We start from the raw sequence: 16,407 nt of genomic DNA, 5'->3' as shown, positions 1-16,407 counted from the left end.
CCCAGATACGGGGGGGGGGGGGGGGGGCGGTATCACCCCTCGTTGTTCCGAACTGGTAGATCACGGCGTCTAGTTGTTACCGGGTCCCTCGTTCATTGTCTGACTTAAACTCAACCCGGTACCCGGCCGGGCCCCAAAACAACTCGGGAGCCGCAAGCTGGTCCCACGTATGCCAGAAAGTGCAAATAAAAGCCCCAAGAACTGTCCCTATCTCAAAGATTGAAAGATTGAATTGGTACCTTAAGCCTAAGACTGAGACAATTGGTATCTGCGCCCTGCCTTCACCATACCCCCAGCCTTGCCCCTACATTACATCATAGTTGTTTTATTTATATAACCGTCCTGATCCTGACCCCAGCTGTCCCATCCATCACTGTACTAAGCCTCCTTCGCAGACGCAATTCGCCGTCTAGATTACGGTCGTCGTCTTTCCGAACGGTCGTCAGTCTCGTCAGTCTTTATAATATTCGAATGTTTCATAGCATTTTGCGGGACTAAAGAGAAGCAAAATCGTATCAATAGCGACAGTTTAAGTGCATGTGCATTGGTTCGAACCCGAGTCAAAAACCCTAAACGCAAACACTTAATCAACTACCCCACAAAACACCACGGACTAGACAGAACCTGTCTTCGTGCTATGATAAATTCCAATTTTGGAAAGAAAAATGACGCTTGACAACTTTCCTGGCCTTTGAAAACTTTACCCCCGGCCTTTGGAAACCTTACCCCATGTTGAAAATCGCAAACCATGCCCCCCAAAAATGTACACCGGCCGCACCAACAATGTCTGCAAATGAGGCTACACTGTGCCCTTGCCAGGCGGCGACTTGCCGACATATCTGTCATGTCACACACTCCACATCCTTACATGTCGTCTCCACAGAGAACCAGCCATGTTTGCCAAGCCGACAACAGATGTACAAAGATATAGACAAAGTGCAAATAGTTCGATTAGACGGTGACCTCTGCTGCAATGCGACTAAGCTGTCCAGTGAGCGCCTGCGCTACGACATGGTTTGTCCTTGAAATATGCGACTCCTGGCTTCCACGTTTTGATTGGTCGGCTCATTTTGCCACCAGCTTTTCTGATTGGTCTCCATAATTACTACGACGGTTCTAGAGGTGTGGGGTGGGATGTTGGGTTCATATCGGGGTGCACGTGTGCGGCGACTTCGCGAGCGTAGACGGTCTTTAGGTAACATTTCCATCAGTTTTTCGGCTTTTCTTTCATCTTCTCTACCTTACATGTTCAATTTCACACCTCTCTGGTCTTTTCTGTGCATTGTTAATCTGTTCTATGGAAAGGAAGGTACATGTTTTTATTTTGTTTGCTCATGTCTCGGTTGCCTGATTCTATATTTGGTTGATATGTAAAACCGGGTTTACAATTTAGGTAAAAGGTTAAGTTTAATAATGTTAGCAATTCTAAAAACAAGTTAACGACTTCAATGATTCTGAAAAAGTAAAAAATAAGTAAACAAAACCAATACTTCTGAAAATGATTATTGATACGTATCAGATAGTCACGGTTTATGAATTACAATTTTGGTCGTCAAATTTCTCCGAATATTATTTTTTTCGGTTGCCCAGGAAAAACTGAACATAAATGTTACATTTTATGTACTGGAAGTCTTTGATTAACCTGTGCTTTTTTGTACGTCTTCGTAACTGTGCCAAGTGCATTTCGTCAGCCAGACTGTGAAAACCGATAGTTATGTGCGTTATTTCTGGAAGCATGGAAATGGCATTGATTTTGAGAATGCATTTGATGACTCCGATTGCACTAGTTGTTAAAAAATCGTCAACAGTTGTTGTCTTTTGGATGAAAAGAAAGTTTATCCCTAAAATCAAGGTGATCAGTTTAATCTTCTTGCGAAGCGAGACTGTAACTAGCATAGTAACCATTCTAATAATAATGGACCGGCTAAGGCATGGTTTAACGGCCCCATGGCCAGCTCTACTTTTTCTGTCAACCTATCTTTCCAGTCGGCCATCCTAATAATTGGGACCAAGTCCGTAATACTTCACCGGTGTGCGCTTTTGATATGGGCGGGTGGCAACAATCCCAGCACCGTTGAGCTACCAAGGAGCCCCCGGTGGTGTAGCTACTGGGCTACGATCGTAGACGGCTACGTGAATACCTACTTCGTACCATGGCCACGCGGCCCTATATATAAAGACTACCGCTAGGGTGCCCAGTCACTACAGTGTCACATTTCACTTTTTCTTAAACCTACTGGCGTAGTGACACGCAATGTTGGCGGGAGCTATAAGTGGCGCTATCGCCTGGTGGGGTGACCGCCGACATCAAATCATCTGCCGAGCAATTTTAAGTCCCTGTCAATCCTGCAGTTTGCTTTCTGATAAAGTTGGTACAATTCTAGGGCATGAATTAAGTACCCTTGTGTATAGAGGCAAGTCTCCATGCAGACGTGTCAGCTGGATAAAAAAGAGAAGAATTTGGCCAACTAGGGACAACTGAGTTACCATGGCTTTTCAGCCCGTCTTTCGCAGTCTATCCGCCGGTCGAACAGTTCACTCCTAGGCCAACGAAGTCCTACTAGAATTTTATTCCTATAGCTAACTTGGCCAAATTCCCCTATTACTGTTCGGCCAGGCGGGAGTCTGGTAGAGACTTTATAGAGGCATCTAAATAAACTCCAACAAGATATAATGGCCTATAATGGCATTCGTGCATTGAAATTTTCTTTGGCTGCATATGACTCGGTCCTCTTATGGTTGTTGGGTTCAAGACATTTGGCCTATGTAGCTTTGAACTTGATACTCGTTAAGCATCACTGTATTTGGCTAGGAAGCGCGCTTATACTTGTAACAGTCACGCAAAGTGCGACCAGAAATCGTGTCGACTATGTCCGACTTCTTTAATCGTCTGCCGTTTTTTTTTTAATGTTGTACAAGCAAGGACCTTGGAACACCGCACTTGTACTGATGATACAAGATATTTGAACATATCTTCCTTCGTTAGGTGTGCCTATTTCTGATCTACATGTGTAGCTATGAAGCGAAGTAATACGCGGAGCTTTGTGCAGTGAACACTCTAGGACAATGTGTACTTCTTTTTCTACTAAACATACATAGTCTATCATTAGGAGGAGTTCGGATGTACCTAGCAGTAGCTAATTCAATGAAAGGACGGAAGCCAAGTTGTGTGCGTGTGGAAGGAGGTATATTTGGGGCTCGGCTTGTTGCCAGGGCGTGGCCTGGGCGTTGTCAGGTTATCGGAGGACATAGGGTTTAACATTACCGCCATAACGCACGACATGCGAAGCAGTATATGGTCGTGAATTTCTCGTACTGCATTGTAGAGTAATGAATACTAATGATACAGTCTATTGTATTAAGCATACATAATTGTAAAAGAAGAAGAAGATGATTAAATGATAAAATCAATGAAATGAAATTGTACCCTGGCACACCTCTTTTCTGATATAAGATATGTTTGTATATGCAGAAATGTAATTTGGAATCTATGTTTTTACTGGTATAACGTAGCACTACTTAAATGGATTAACCACTAATTGTGATTGACTCTTTCCTATACTGCAATTTTGACAATGACCTAAATTGACATGGCCTTACAGATATGACTAGTTCACTGGCTTTGCTTATGTATGGCAATAAAGAACCTGAAATAAACTTTATGAGGTTTATGACCGTTCACTGGGTTATTCTAGACCTAAAGTATTTTAACCACGTCCATGCCTTGGCAGGACGTTGCTCTTTGACGCAAGACTATATCGTTAATCTATGCAAATCATCATAGTGGCCAAATGGTTTCTATTCCCGGAACGTACACAGTGGCTTCCTGGAAGTCTCATGTGCGATTGTCCTGATTGATCCAGTAGATCGTTTGTGGTGCGGTAGAATTTAGAGGCAGGCATACGACGATAGGATATATATATATATATCTCATTCGACATCGACTGAAAAGGCTAGTATAATGCGATTCCCTCTAGATGTTTTATTTGGCTAGGCTGCGTCATTGCAAAGACGTCATTGCTACGCAACTGCAAGTGAAGATTTTGGTATTGCAATTGGTGTTGTGGAACTGTTTCACGTACGCATAGTTCACCAGCCTTGTTATATTTAAAGGTCACCTGAAAATGTAAGGTGAATTACAGACTTTAATAACGTAATCACTGATGCATGTCATGACCTTGCCGTAAGAGACCGCTAGGTTCGTACGCACTTTAATATGGTTCGTTTGCTACTGATGATTACAGTTGCGTTTACACGAGCGTAGAAGCGTAACAGACTTTTCAACGGCGTCCGTACGTCTACACTGTAGATGGCACACGACTGATGGTATAAATTGCTGTCGCCGGACGCACGGAGCCGATTTTTAACGGAGCAAAAAGGCGTCGTGTGCCAGAGACGTACGACGTATGACATTGTCGTACGTCCCCTCTGAAATATTCCTCGTGTAAATCGGGTCTAACCCGGCTTCTCTTGCTTTATTTTCCACAGGAGTAGAAAAAGGCGTCGTGTGCAGACGACGTACGACGTATGCCATTTTCGTACGTCCAAAAATATTCCTGGTGTAATATGAATAGTGTCTAACCTTTCTCTCGCTTATTTTTTCAAAGGAGTTTGTGACTTTGTCGAGAAGGTATTAGACTGCGTCGTGTGCAAAGACGCACGACGTATGCCATTGTCGTACGTCCCCTCAGAAATATTCCTTGTGTAAATCGAGTCTAACACCTCTCTCTCTTGATTTTCCACAGGAGTTTTTGACCTTGGCGGACTGAAGGTCTCAGACTGCTTCAAGATGGCGCCCAGCCTGTTCGAAGCCAGCCGCCGCCGGAAGTTCCTCCTCGGGACCGCCATCGCTGAGAATCTGCTCTTCTCCTTCATCCTGTTCGGCTGGGGGTCCCTGGTGCTGATGCTGAAGGCACAGGGGCTGTACAGCAAGCTCTGCACGGGGCCAGGTCAGGCCATGTTGCGTTTTTTTTTTAATTTCTATTTTTTTTTTCATTGTTTACTTTGCATGCTCATATACCAATATGTGTACAGATTTTTGTTAGGACTTTAGATGATGTAAATTGTATCTTTATTATATGTTTTTCTCCACCTCTTACGTCTTACCTCTTCCCTAATGACCTCATTGAAAAGTGAAATACAGGCCAACAAAATTACATAACATATATACAACATTATTGCAGAAATGTTCGCGGTGGATTAATGTTCGCGGTTTTCGCGGCGGCCGCTTCACCGCGAATATAAAACCACCGCGAACAGTTATAAGAGACTACAGTGAATGGTTCTACCGCGAAATTAAAACCACCGCGAAAAGTCCATTTTCCCGCTACCGCGAAATTAAATCCCTGCGAACTTAAATGCATGTACAAAATACAATGGCCAATAGTGTAAGCGCCAGCAGGATTTGAGGGCTTATATATTGGCCACCCAACGAACTAATATTACAGCGCAAATGAAATGAATCAAAACATTTTTGGTCTAAAAAACTATATTACAGAAAACATCAGCTCAAATACCTTGTGACTTTCTGTCCTTGTATATCTGCTAATTCAATGTAATCGTTCAATTAGCTAGTTAGTAAGTAAAAGAAAAGTCAGTTGCCGAGATGGAATAAGGAATGAGGTCAATTAAGGGTTAATAGCCCACTTTCCTTCGGTGCATACGGTGCCATAATTCATGGTCGGTTCCTATAACCAACAAATAAACTACCGAGCGAAGATGACTCGTTAGTTCATTCCGTGGTTACAAGATCTAGGAACCGACTATGAAGAATAGTGTCGTATACACTGAAGGAGAGAGAGCCAGTAATCCTATATTACCCACTACCAGAAACCAGTATTGTGTGAACGTTGTAACAACATGGATCAATACAGCTGTGCCTGAAACGTTCTGTGGTAGAATTAAGTACCCACGCTAACCTTACATGCGGTCTCATTCTCCTACACGTGTCGTAACGATTATGTCATGTATCATTGTTATGTTGACCTGAATTCGGCCCATTTGATGGATTGGATGTCGCGAAGGGATTGCTGAATTAGGTCAGCAAGTGTTTTTATGGTTTGTTTGGGAACTCGATCGTCTGCCGTCGACGTACTCTCCTTCTCTTATTCAATGTCATCCCTATTCTTCACTTCTTGACACATCAGTCTGGGATTAACTATAAGCTAGGAAAACATTTCTCCATTTACGATATCACGAAATCCTTACATAGATTGCTCTAATACTCAGATTACGCAACTAAAAAAAAAAAAAAACTTGCAATCCTTTCCGACATATTCACACCCAGTTAATACAGCACTTAATCAGCACGGTGGACAGACAGTCCTCGTAAATTAAATCACCACTGTATTTTATCTATTGTATTTACACTTGTATTGATGCATTTAGCTTTGTATGTTGCTTGTTTCTAACTATGTATCCATATGCCACTCTGTGCCTTTCAACATTTGAATAGAAAGTGTATAAAACAGAATAATAATAGCTTCATAAATAAAAACAATGCTCACTGGCAACTTAAATTAGTTTAAAACAAAAAGCAAAGAATATCATATAACGTATGTGTTCGTAACAGATAAGACAATGAAATACATAGATAAATTTAAACGTGAAAGAAATTCTAAATCTATTTCTATTTGAATAGTTTGACTACTTTTCTGCAAGCAGTGGGAGATGAATTATCAAACATTTAGAACGCTGTCCTTCTTGTGTGCACGGTGAAGGCCAAGAGTGTATAAATAACTCCATCCTGGCATCGTTTTGTCGTTGTAAATTTCCAGTCATTTCGCTTACTCGATGCGGGAACCTGGCCAAGATTGTGATATAGCTAACAGATGATCTGGTATCATGGTGTATTTCCGACTTTAAATTCTTCGGAATAAATCATAATAATTAGATTCTGCTACTTTTCATCTTAACCAAAGCTGGCATCAACCAGTGATAGCTGGAGGACCCTGTGTGTAACGCTGGGTCGCCTTTATCCACGGGGTAACCTATATCCGTTGTATTTAAAAACAGGGTATCTAGGGATATCAACTCAACGGACGGTGGTTTTAAAACTGCAATATTTTCAGAATATTCCAGTTTGAAACCTCAGTCTGTCAATTTGATATCCCTAGATACCCTGTTTTTAAATATAACGGATATAGCTTACCCTGCGGATGAAAGATAAAACTGCAGATTGAACTAGCGTTACGGAGTAGTATGAACGCTGTAGTTAGTACTAGTTGAGAACGAATGAGGTGCAAAATGCAGATCGATCTGGAAATCATCCAAGCCAAGGTTCATGGTATTTCCTCTTGCTTTGGCTCATCACATGAAGAACAGCATCATTCAATTGTAGACGAGGGATTGTGAGGGATAAAACAGCTGTTGTACATATTTGGGATGCTGTTACATATTGCTCTTGTTCTCCTTTATATCAGTTTTCCATCATAGCTATCATGACACGTCTATCATTTGTTGCCCTGGGAGTCAGACTCTAGCTCGGCCCGGCAGAGAATCTGTTCAGCAGCCAATGTTAGTTCTTCCTGAAGATCTTAGATCTAGGGAGGTGTCATATGCAGGAAACAAGTCCGGCAAACTACCTCCCCGCACGACTTCTTCCCGGAATGGTTTTCTAAGGTCGACGTCCCGGTAAGAACTGCCTTGGCTGCCGAACAGATGCTCTGTCGGGCCAGCATGGGTAGAGTCTTTCCCCCAGGGTAATAACTTGTATTTCAGTCTCGACCAATCTGAATAACCTCGTTTTTTAAAATGAGAACCTAAAACCCATCGGGTCAAACCCGGGGTGTGATCGACGGCCGTTGGCTATAACGGGTCGACAGTCCGCATACCCAACGCCCGTGTGAAATACTATACCAGCAAGTGGGAAAACCCTAGGAGTGGACTAACAGGGCTGTTTGCTTGTTTGTCAACATAGCCTGAATAACTACCATACGTAGACAGTTGGGATGGTATGGTTGCATCATCTTGTGTCTCTGTGTCGCCCACAGATGGCAACAACACCGTCACTGCAGCGCCCGCCCTGTTCGAGCAGAAAGAGGACAAACAACAAGTTCTCTTTGATGAGGTGAGTAAAACATAATCAGCTAAAGCTTCACAAGTTCATAACCCCCTTGTATTTAGGGTCGCAAAACTCATTTAGATCTCACACGCACACACACAAGCACATGCAAGCAGATACAACATACATGCGGTTGATGGCATCAATCATGTGTAATTTCATCAAGATTCAGCATCATCTTAAAAGACTATCTCTTTGCTGACTGAGACTGCACCCATGCACACTTAAGAGCCAACTGCAGGAAAACTCAAATTTCCGGGCCCTGCCTGGACCCTGGTACACCGATGGAACTTGACATGCCAGGGCCGTGTCCAGAAATATATGGGAATATAACGGACACACCTGGAACGGACATTCCTGTACACGAGCCAAACTTGTCAAGTTTCACGGGTGTGCCAGGGTTAGGAAATTCCCGGAAATTTGAATTTCGGTGCAGTGAATTGTGTTTCTTTAGATTGGGCCACCAGAGATGATGACTCATTCGAAGTTGCAAGAATACCCATTTACGTGTCTTCCATTTGTATGTCCAGTTGTCCGGGTGTGACGCCCAGGACAGACGGTTGAACTTGGCCTTCACCGTGGGCTCCTTCCTGCTGAGCGGGATGACCTTCCCCATCGGTATCGCCATGGACAAGTTCGGCTGCAGGTCTCTGCGCATGATCGGCTGGTGAGTTCTACTTAGTACCTACTCATCACAGACATAGAAAACTCATAGATATCGGTGAACGCTATGAATACATGGTGAAGATGTGAAAGACCTGTTTAAATCTCTGAATAAAGAGACTCTTATTTTTAATAATCATTGCTTTATTCTCACCAACATTTCAGTGACCGTCACCTTCTACGGGGCAATTCTGACTGGTTCACATTGTACTGCAGGACAGGTGTCGCTGCTCACAGTTCAGATGAGGTCATTAGAGATGCGGTCATAAAAGTATTTACATATGTACCGACAACTTGATGAAATGTTGGTGAGAATAAAGCAATGGTTGTTTAAAAAAAAGAGTCGGCCGGCCTCCAGTTACAGCCCCAAACAATAGAGTCTGTGTTACACAGACTGTGAAAGACCTATTTGTAACATATATATAGGTAAAAAATCACAATTATCCTTGGCAATCAGAAATCCAGGAGTGTTCTGCGATGCTAAGGCAGTCAATTCCTCCATATGTTGAATCTTCACCAAATGCTCATTGTGTTCGCCTGAAGTGGTGAAAGGTATGAGGATATGGTAAATGTCCTTCAATAATTATTCCTGACACATGTACAGTATTATTATAGTAGATATTGAGTGAGGTATTGATGGGGTCCAAGAATTGTGATGGTTTTGATTATATGATAAGTGGAGTTGACCTCTTCCTTGCTGACTGTACTGCTACCGAACAAACCGGATGCGTGGTTGCGATCACAGCAAGGAGAGCGTTAACCCATTGTTGATGCAGATAATAAAACTACCTTGTTTCGATAGATGACTTTTAGGATTATTTGATGCATAAGTCTAGCATAACACTTACCGTTCGGGTGTGGTTTGTTCGCTTATCATTACCAAGCGTAGCCGAAAGACAATGTGGGCCAAGGCAGGATTCGACTATAACCTACAGAAACATATATTTCAGTTTGGCACCTTGTTCTGTATTATCAGGAATACAAAGAAAAGCTTTAGTGTAGAATTAGATATGATTACCAAAACATAACCATGTTTATATCTATTTCTGTATTCTTTTACCAGGGTAAGCCCCCATCAGTGACTAGCACTGATTTTCAGGGAGGCCCTGCTGTTTTGCTGTTACCAATGAAACTTTGAATTCTTGTTTACGAATATCAAGACTGTGAAGATATGCAATCAATTTTGAGCAGTTGTGGGTTCCGTCTAAGCCGACTTTGATGTAATATACGTAACAGTTGCTACAATTTACAAAGTCAAAAAATCAAGACAGAGTAGGTTGTATAGGGAAGGATGCTACAGTCATGAAAAAAACGAAGGCGAAGCCAGTAGGATGTATGCAGTAGGATGGACTAACCCCAAATTTGTTTCTCCAGCTTGCTAGTGGCCGTGTCATGCCTCCTCTTCGCCTGGTCGGACAGAGGTAAAAGCGGTTTGCTCATGGTGGCTTGTCCCCCCAAAAAAACACGTGGGGTTGTTGAGATACATGTAGTCAATAGAAATACGTAAAGGCACTGTTACAAAGTCTTAAGAGATACTGAATTGAGCTACAGAATAATGTATAGGGAAGCTACCGATTGGGAGTGCCACGTTGTGTGTATGACGAGTGTGTGTGCTTATGTTGTCTTCATGACATCTATGTAGTAGTTATTGTTGGGGAAAGTTGCCGGAGTTGCACAGGTAAGCTGTATAGGTACCCATCCCATGGCTGGAGTTCTTGAAACTCACGTCTTTGGTATATCTGAAGCTTGCTTTAAGTTGTCATCTCTAATGAAATTTACCCGCTATATCCGTACACATCAATGGAAATTTCTTTCCAGCAAGCTTTCGACCAGTCGTCTGGCCCTTTCTTAAGTTGAGTTGACTCGATATCCCTATCGACCGTCCCTCAAGAGACGGGGGCCGATACCGACTTCCAGCTTTGATCCGTTGCTGACGTCACACTTCCGCTCAGGTCAAGTGACGTAGAGTCAAATCAACTTGAGATGTACCAGAGAACTGGTCGAAAGCTTGAATGTATACGGATATAGCATGTAAACTTCTTAGTGTTCATGACCGTTACAGATGAACTTTCATGCGAATCTCTCTTAAGCCTTTCATATTTTGTATACGGGATGACAATGTGAAATGCATCCTATGGTTTGGTACCACATTCCTTCAAAATTATTTCTACAGAATCATTTTAATACTGGCAGTATTTCATAATCGTTTCTTGCAAGAGGTTTCTTTTAGCTTGACCACTGCGTTGCATTTTGGGATATGCCGTTCATTCTATCGTCCTCCCTCCCTCTGCAGATATGTCCGACCTGCTGTTTTTGGCTGTTATCTTTAATGGCGTCGGCGGAACCATTATGGTGTACACGTCTCTGCAGGTAGGCTTGTGTTTCTGTGCTTCGTCTTATAGGATAACATGTGTTGGATCGATGTTTTTGTCAAGTCACTGTCTTCACATGGCAAAGCTGTCTATATAGTTTTGCGTCATCAAAAATGTGACGATTGAATTCTTTATTTTCACTTTTTGGCCCGCTACAAAGAAAACTTGCTGCCAAGCAGTGACGTTTTCTCTACAATTTCACAATGAGAACAATAACTTCCTTTTTATTGCTCTTGTAAATGGTCACATGATAGCAATTTTGAAAAACCTTGACAAAGATATTTTTTTATAAAATATTCCTTGCTGAATTCGTCGCATTCTAAGACGAGCTTTGTAAATTTATTTATCTGTCAGAGTTTATTTTACAATTTTGAACAACAGACACTTTAAACTATGGGAGGTACAGGGCAAAAGTGACAAAGACATTGACTCTAGGAAGAAAGAACGTTTCTGGAACCAAAGAATTTGAATTTGAGTGAGAATTAACGTGGCCGGCAATAGTTTGGGTCTACCTTATGCTATTTTGATTCCATGTAAAATTATATTTGGTAGCGTCTTCAAAGTACAAACAAAGAAACATCATTTCCAAATTTAAGAATAAACAATTCCAGAAACAAGCAAATACAATTACCTACATTGGTTCCTATACGTTCTTTCTCAGGTCCATAACTCTTATTTGAGAAGGAACAGCATAGTTTGATGCTAACTAACATTTTTGTAAATTCTTGTCATTTCTCGAAGTTGAGGAAAATATTACAATACACTATGATTTCCTTTTCTTCTAGTTTCCTTTATTAGATGTTTTGTATCTTATATGTAACCCAAACGTATAGTTTTTATGCCCATTCCAAATCTAGAAAAAAAACTGTTCCTTCGCATTAATTTGTGTGACGATTTGAAATATATACACATCGCTTGGCTGACGTGGTACGTAGATAAGAAAATATTATATCAAATAAAGAGCATATTTGTATCCTATTTATCCAAATCATAAGTGACCATTTTCTCTTTTTTGTTTGTTTCTGCAACTACATGTAGGAATAAGTCGTTCAAATTAGTTTCAAGCTGGTGTGTCACGCGGAAGGGCGGTTATACCGGCTATTTAGATACAGATACAGACACTAATAGTATATTCAGAGTGAAACGACCTAAAATATACGTCTGTCGTCTTGTCATCAGTTCCATGTCAGCCTAGCATTGCCTGGTCTTCTGAATTGTACACACTAACAGATTTTGAGTCCGTACAGTGTCCTGTCCGGTCGCTAGGTGGCGTCTAGGTGGGCGCATTCCCAGTTTATGGGTGACTTTACTTATGCATACTAAGGCATGATAAGTCCTCCCCTTGTATCAAAGCACCTCGGAAAGCAAGCAAAAGTTATCTAAGGACCGTCTATAATGAACGATATGTGCCAAGTGGTGCATGGCCTTTAAAATTTTAAACTGACAAAAAAAGGGTTACTTGAGCTTGCTAGATCGCTTTGGCTGACTGGATTGAAAGCTTGTACAGTATAGGACCCGAATAAACCTTTTTCATAGATCGCATTGCATGCTGGGAGACGCGGGGTATTATGGGTAGCTTTTGGGACAAACAATATCGTTACTGTAGCAATGCATGTGTGTCTCTGTTGTCAATAGTAATGATTTTGCTTGCCCCCTGAGCTACCCATAGTACCATGCGTCTCCCAGCATGCAATGCGATCAGAGAAAAGGTCTATTTTGACGTTCCCGAGCTGCTTTGCGTCTTTGTTCTCCCTTCATTTATGTGTGAACTGTGTGCTGTGCACGTGACCGACACTAACGTTTGGAGGTTTCGAATGAAAATTAAGCCAAGGAATAGAATACTATCCAAAACGACGTATCTTGGACAACAAAACAAACCAGTCATGCAAATTGCATGGTAATAACTTTGCTAACGTTTACAGACAATTCCTACTTCTATTTGCTCCAACAAGACTAAAAGCAAGCAATGGCTTAACAGCATCGCTCGAGCTTGAAGATGCTTTATATCAGAACTAGGATTTTATCTTCATCTTTTGAACATATACCATTGCTTGATTGAAACTATAATTATCAACAAATCTAACAAAACGGAGTAAAATCTTATAGTTTTAGATTCCAGGAAAAGCTGAGGGCAGGCGACGACGACGGCGACACCGGTTCTTGTAGTAGACGGGCCGTAAGTCGTAGGAAATCAAGTTCAAACTCACTTTTTCGATTCCGTACCACCCAGCTTTGTGCTGTTTCACACTATCAGTGTTAGTTGTGCTTTAAAGACGTTTCTTTTCTGTGTGACCGGGAAACATTTACAGATCCTGCCAGCCAGCAAGGCTAACCCAACTCTTCATATATAGATCCTACTTGTTTCCAGGACACCTAGCGGATTGTGCTTTTCTGACAGGTTTCGTGCTGAGGCCATTATAGGGCACCTACAGTACTGAGTGGGTAAAGGGTTAGGGGCAATGTAAAATGCTTACAGGTCCCAGCATCGGCTGGGCAAGAGTGACAAATTCAACCATTTTTCATGATCATTTCCAGCTGCTGGGCCAGCCAATGATAGCCTTAGAACCAGGTTAGGGCAGCTGACGTCATCACAGAGGGCGGGCCTTGCATATGTAATGAGCGTTACTGGTCTAGGTCAAAGGTTAACGGTTGAAGTTCATTTGCAGGCGTGAAGACGCAGCAGTAATCGGTAGTAGTTATTCTCTCAAATTACTTGGGTATAAATTGATGTGAAAGTACGTAGTCAATACGCTTCCTTTTTAGCGACGCCTCAGGGGCGAGCCTAATAGTATGTCATGAAGTTTTGTATAACGAGGAGGGCTTCTTTCCAGACAGCGGAGAAGAGAGACGGTAGCAGCAAGTACGGGCGTATTCGTTGACATTCTCTGTAAAATTTGATGTAAAAATCACACAAATTTTGATTCTTTGTGCCCTGGAGGTGTCGAACTTTTTCGGGCATGCGCGGTCGACCATCCTGAGCGTGATGATGGGGTCGAGCGCCTCGTCAGCTATTGTCTTCCCCGTTATGAAGGTATAAGGGTTATGACCAAGTGACGAAATCATTCTTCACAAAATCATTGACAACAAATGTGTGCATTGTGCTCTGTTCTGGGGCGGGATTCTTATAGTGCACGTAGTGCGAAGAAAACAAAATCACATATCAAAATTCAGCAAAATTGAGTATGGGACTTAATGGCAAAAAGCTGTATAAGCTTGTTTGCATGGCATATAAAGGGACAGTGTAAAGATAGAAAATCAGGGCTTGAACTAAGGAATTTGGAGTTGGCTTTTGGGGGATGAATTGGCTGCTGAAATATAAGGAGAATGAAGAAGTGTGATATTGACAGTGCGTATGTATGTGTGTGTGTATGTTGATGAGATGTGGGACTGTTGTGCATTTCTAACACTCTGAGTCTCATTGTGTTGCAGGTACAGTACAGTCTCTCTATCCCCGCGTTCTAACAGGCAATTCAACGAAATTCACCCAAACAGTAGTACAGAAACAGTTTTTAAAAGTCTCTGGCACACATGTACCCATTGCCATCAAAGATATTTCAACCAAAATTCCGGTCAGATTTGACCTGATCATCCGGGGTATAGAGATACTGATTATCATTATGAAAAGAGGTATGGCATAAGGTTAGTAATTATCACATTCGTATTGCAAGCAAAATCATTGCATTAAAAAAAAACACAGTCTTGAAAAAAACACAATCATCCTTGAAAAGAAATTCATAATTCCTTTTGGCGACGCCACAGAGGCGGAGCCGTTATTGCAAAAGCCATTACGTCTTTTCTTCACTTGTTTTGCCTGCGTTGCTGCCTGTTCCTTCAGCAGGCTTGAGATGGCCAGTTCTCAGTCTGGCATCGCCAAGCCTGTCAATCACAATCAGGAGCAGGCAGTAATCAAAAAATTATTGGACCGTCGTCCATTATCCGAAAGTGACGTAGGCTTTCCTGTTCTTCCTCATGCAGGCAATCTTTGACCTTGGTGTTTCCTTCCGGGTCATGATGATGGTGATGGCTGCTGGCAGCCTATTGGCGTTCGTCAATTGCGTCATCAACTACCCGTCAGAGCCCGTGCCTGGGCCGGAGACCATGGACTTTACCATACACACCGGGCTGCTCTTCGGACGGCAGAACAAAATCAGTGGAAAGAACTTCTACTCCATGGTCACCACGGTTGGACGCAGGCTTAGCGTTGGACACAGCCTAAAAGAGAGTGAAACATATACATCAAAGTAAGTAAGAATTTTTCTTTCCTTACGTAGGCACTTCATATATCAAAATATAACCTACAAACTCTATGACATTCAAAATTTTTTGTGGAAAGAAGAATACGCTTCATTAAATTACAAATCTTCTAGTAGTGTTACCTGAAGTTGTATACCAACGAATTCGAAGTAACGCGCATGATCTACTATAAGATTTCAGATCATCCCACTCATATCACTGAAAATAATAAACTGTATCTTTTTTAGGCTCGCATTGGACTACGGAGGGAATGTGGATGCGGCCAATGGAGCTGGTAAGAAACATCATTGTTTCCTTTGTTTGATTACACAATGATGTATTTACAACGAAGTTCAGATAAGTGACCGTCTCTACTTAAGAAATAATACTTTCTGGTTGCCCTTCGGCTTGACAGTTTTCCAGTTCACACACGAATTCAAAATTCTATCTATCGTGACGTCCTGTCCATATACACCAGATATCATCGGTGCCCTGAGTGGTCGTCTTGAGAAGGTTGACTGTAGTTTTAAAAAAGTATATAAACGATCTTCATGTAACTGTTCTTTTTGCTCTTCTTAGGCGCCTCTGCGTTCCGGCGTGCCGTCTGTACCTTTGCGTTCCTGGGTGCCGCCATGGTGATGTCCATCACCCACCTGCGACTCATGGTCTTCATCGGGACGCTGTCCGAACTGCTGCAGGGACTCACTCAGGACGCCAAAATAAGTGCGTGCACTGTGTTGATATGGCCTTTACATGTATACTCACTCACTCACTCACTCACGGCCCATAACCACAGTTGTCGTACGGGCCCCACGACATCCACCAGCAGTGATCTTTGCCCATCTCTTTCTGCCCTCTGCCCCTCTGATGAGCTGTTCAGTGCTTAGGCCAGTCCAGACCTTTATGCCGTCCAACCAGTCGTCTTTCTTGGCCTACCTTGCATACACTTGCATACATTTACATCCTGTTGACTGCACTACTTTGCTACTCTTTACTGGCGTAGATATCTTTGAACGTGACAACTTTTGGTAAACCTGCTAATCAACAGGTCTTACAAAGTGTTGCTGAAGAAACACA

General features: G+C 42.2%; 1 protein-coding gene across 5 annotated transcripts in view; it reads left to right on the top strand.

Moving 5' to 3' along the window:
* Positions 1–16,407, top strand: part of LOC118404241 (large neutral amino acids transporter small subunit 4-like) — a 32,493-nt gene that overhangs the window by 12,266 nt on the left and 3,820 nt on the right. For 2 of the 5 annotated variants that reach the window (XM_035803282.1, XM_035803280.1), the window contains exons 2-10: positions 4,746–4,949; positions 7,992–8,068; positions 8,593–8,729; positions 10,100–10,146; positions 11,019–11,095; positions 14,036–14,128; positions 15,073–15,338; positions 15,579–15,625; positions 15,910–16,053. In XM_035803282.1, the coding sequence (XP_035659175.1) occupies positions 4,790–4,949; positions 7,992–8,068; positions 8,593–8,729; positions 10,100–10,146; positions 11,019–11,095; positions 14,036–14,128; positions 15,073–15,338; positions 15,579–15,625; positions 15,910–16,053 (1,048 nt within the window). In that variant the 5' untranslated portion in view covers positions 4,746–4,789. Of the gene's footprint in view, positions 1–1,119; positions 1,196–3,934; positions 3,953–4,745; positions 4,950–7,991; positions 8,069–8,592; positions 8,730–10,099; positions 10,147–11,018; positions 11,096–14,035; positions 14,129–15,072; positions 15,339–15,578; positions 15,626–15,909; positions 16,054–16,407 lie in introns of those variants that run through there. The other 3 variants (XM_035803279.1, XM_035803283.1, XM_035803281.1) reach the window with 3 other exon arrangements.

This window comes from Branchiostoma floridae, chromosome 17, assembly GCF_000003815.2.
Source record: "Branchiostoma floridae strain S238N-H82 chromosome 17, Bfl_VNyyK, whole genome shotgun sequence".
In the NCBI taxonomy this organism is placed as follows: domain Eukaryota; kingdom Metazoa; phylum Chordata; class Leptocardii; order Amphioxiformes; family Branchiostomatidae; genus Branchiostoma; species Branchiostoma floridae.
This window is presented reverse-complemented; position numbering and strand designations above follow the sequence as displayed.